The 1417-nt window shown below is 43.0% G+C and overlaps 1 protein-coding gene across 1 annotated transcript in view; it reads left to right on the forward strand.

Annotated features, from left to right (window-relative positions):
- Positions 1-471: 471 nt before the first annotated feature.
- LOC121543280 (copine-4) overlaps positions 472-1417 on the forward strand; it is a 39574-nt gene continuing 38628 nt past the window's right edge. The window contains exon 1 of the mRNA XM_045219307.1: positions 472-651. Coding sequence (XP_045075242.1) covers positions 631-651 — 21 coding nt within the window. The 5' untranslated portion in view covers positions 472-630. The remainder of the gene's footprint in view (positions 652-1417) is intronic.

Here is a 1417-nt window from a genome sequence, read left to right on the forward strand (position 1 = left end):
ATTATTTTGTGACGTGAATATATTTAGTGTAGTTTTATCTAAAACTGATAACTTTTTAGATGTTTCACTATTTTATTTATTTCTGAAATTCACTGAGGAGGATGGTCCTCCCCTTCCTCCTCTGAGAAGCCTCCACTGGAATATACCCACTGGGCACACACTGGTTGAATCAACGTTGTTTCCACGTCATTTCGATGAATAGATGTTGAATTGACATCTGTGCCCAGTAGATGATGTATCAGTGTTGTTGAGTGAGTGTGTTAATTTGTCTTTTTGTTTCTCCACAGTTGTGTGAGAGTTTGCTTTTTCAAACCAATTCCTCATTCTCTCTCTCCATCTCTCTCTGTCTCTCTTTCTTTCTATGTCTCTCTCTCTCTCTCTCTCTCTCTCTCTCTCTCTCTCTCTCTCTCTCTCTCTCTCTCTCTCTCTCTCTCTCTCTCTCCCCCTCTCTCTCTCTGTCTCCCTCTGCAGGTTGACAGGACAGAGGTGATCCGTAGCTCTATAAGCCCCACCTTCTCTAAAGTCTTCACCCTGGACTTCTACTTTGAGGAGGTACAGCGGTTACGTTACGAGCTCTATGATATCAGCAGCAACCACAACGGCATCAAGGAGGCTGACTTCCTGGGGGCCATGGAGTGCACACTGGGACAGGTGTGTTCCCACGGCAACGCCACGCTAACTCCAACACACTATCTCTGACACGATCAAATAAAATACAATTGTATTTGTCACATGCGCTGAATACAACAGGTGTAGACCTTACCGTGAAATGCTTACTTACAAGCACTTAACCAGCAATGCAGTTCAAGAAATAGAGTTAAGAAAATATTGACTAAATAAACTAAAGTAAAAAATTATATAAAAAGTAACACAATAAAATGACATAACAATAACGAGGCTATACATAGGGGTAAAGTGACTATGCATAGATAATAAACAGCGGGGGGTCAATGTAAATAGTCTGGGTGGCCATTTGCTAAGTGCTAAGTACTAATGCTAGACCGAGCTGAACTTAGAGACCTTTAAAAGCTGTTAGTACACCCAGTCAGACTGTTTACTCAAGAAAGACAACACCTCCCTCTAACCCTCCCTCTCTGCACGGGTCATTACCTTTAACATAAAAAACAAGTGAGTTAAGTGGTGGAGTGACAGTTGGTCGGGCAGTGTAGCGTGTTTTATATCAACCATTTTCACCTGCAAAAGGGAGCTCTCTCTCTTGCTGTAATGTTTACATACAGACAGCCACCAGTAAAATGACATGCCGCGTGCAAATAACGATAAGGCACGTAATTAAATAATCCCCCAGACTTTCATTAAGAGTGTTTTGCTACATGCAGCCGTCGGCTGAAACAGTTGGCGTCCGGAACACCAGCGGACCTTCTGAGCCTCTTTCTGGGGCAGCAGGTAGCTTAGTGGT

This window comes from Coregonus clupeaformis, unplaced genomic scaffold (genome assembly GCF_020615455.1).
Source record: "Coregonus clupeaformis isolate EN_2021a unplaced genomic scaffold, ASM2061545v1 scaf2242, whole genome shotgun sequence".
In the NCBI taxonomy this organism is placed as follows: Eukaryota; Metazoa; Chordata; class Actinopteri; order Salmoniformes; family Salmonidae; genus Coregonus; species Coregonus clupeaformis.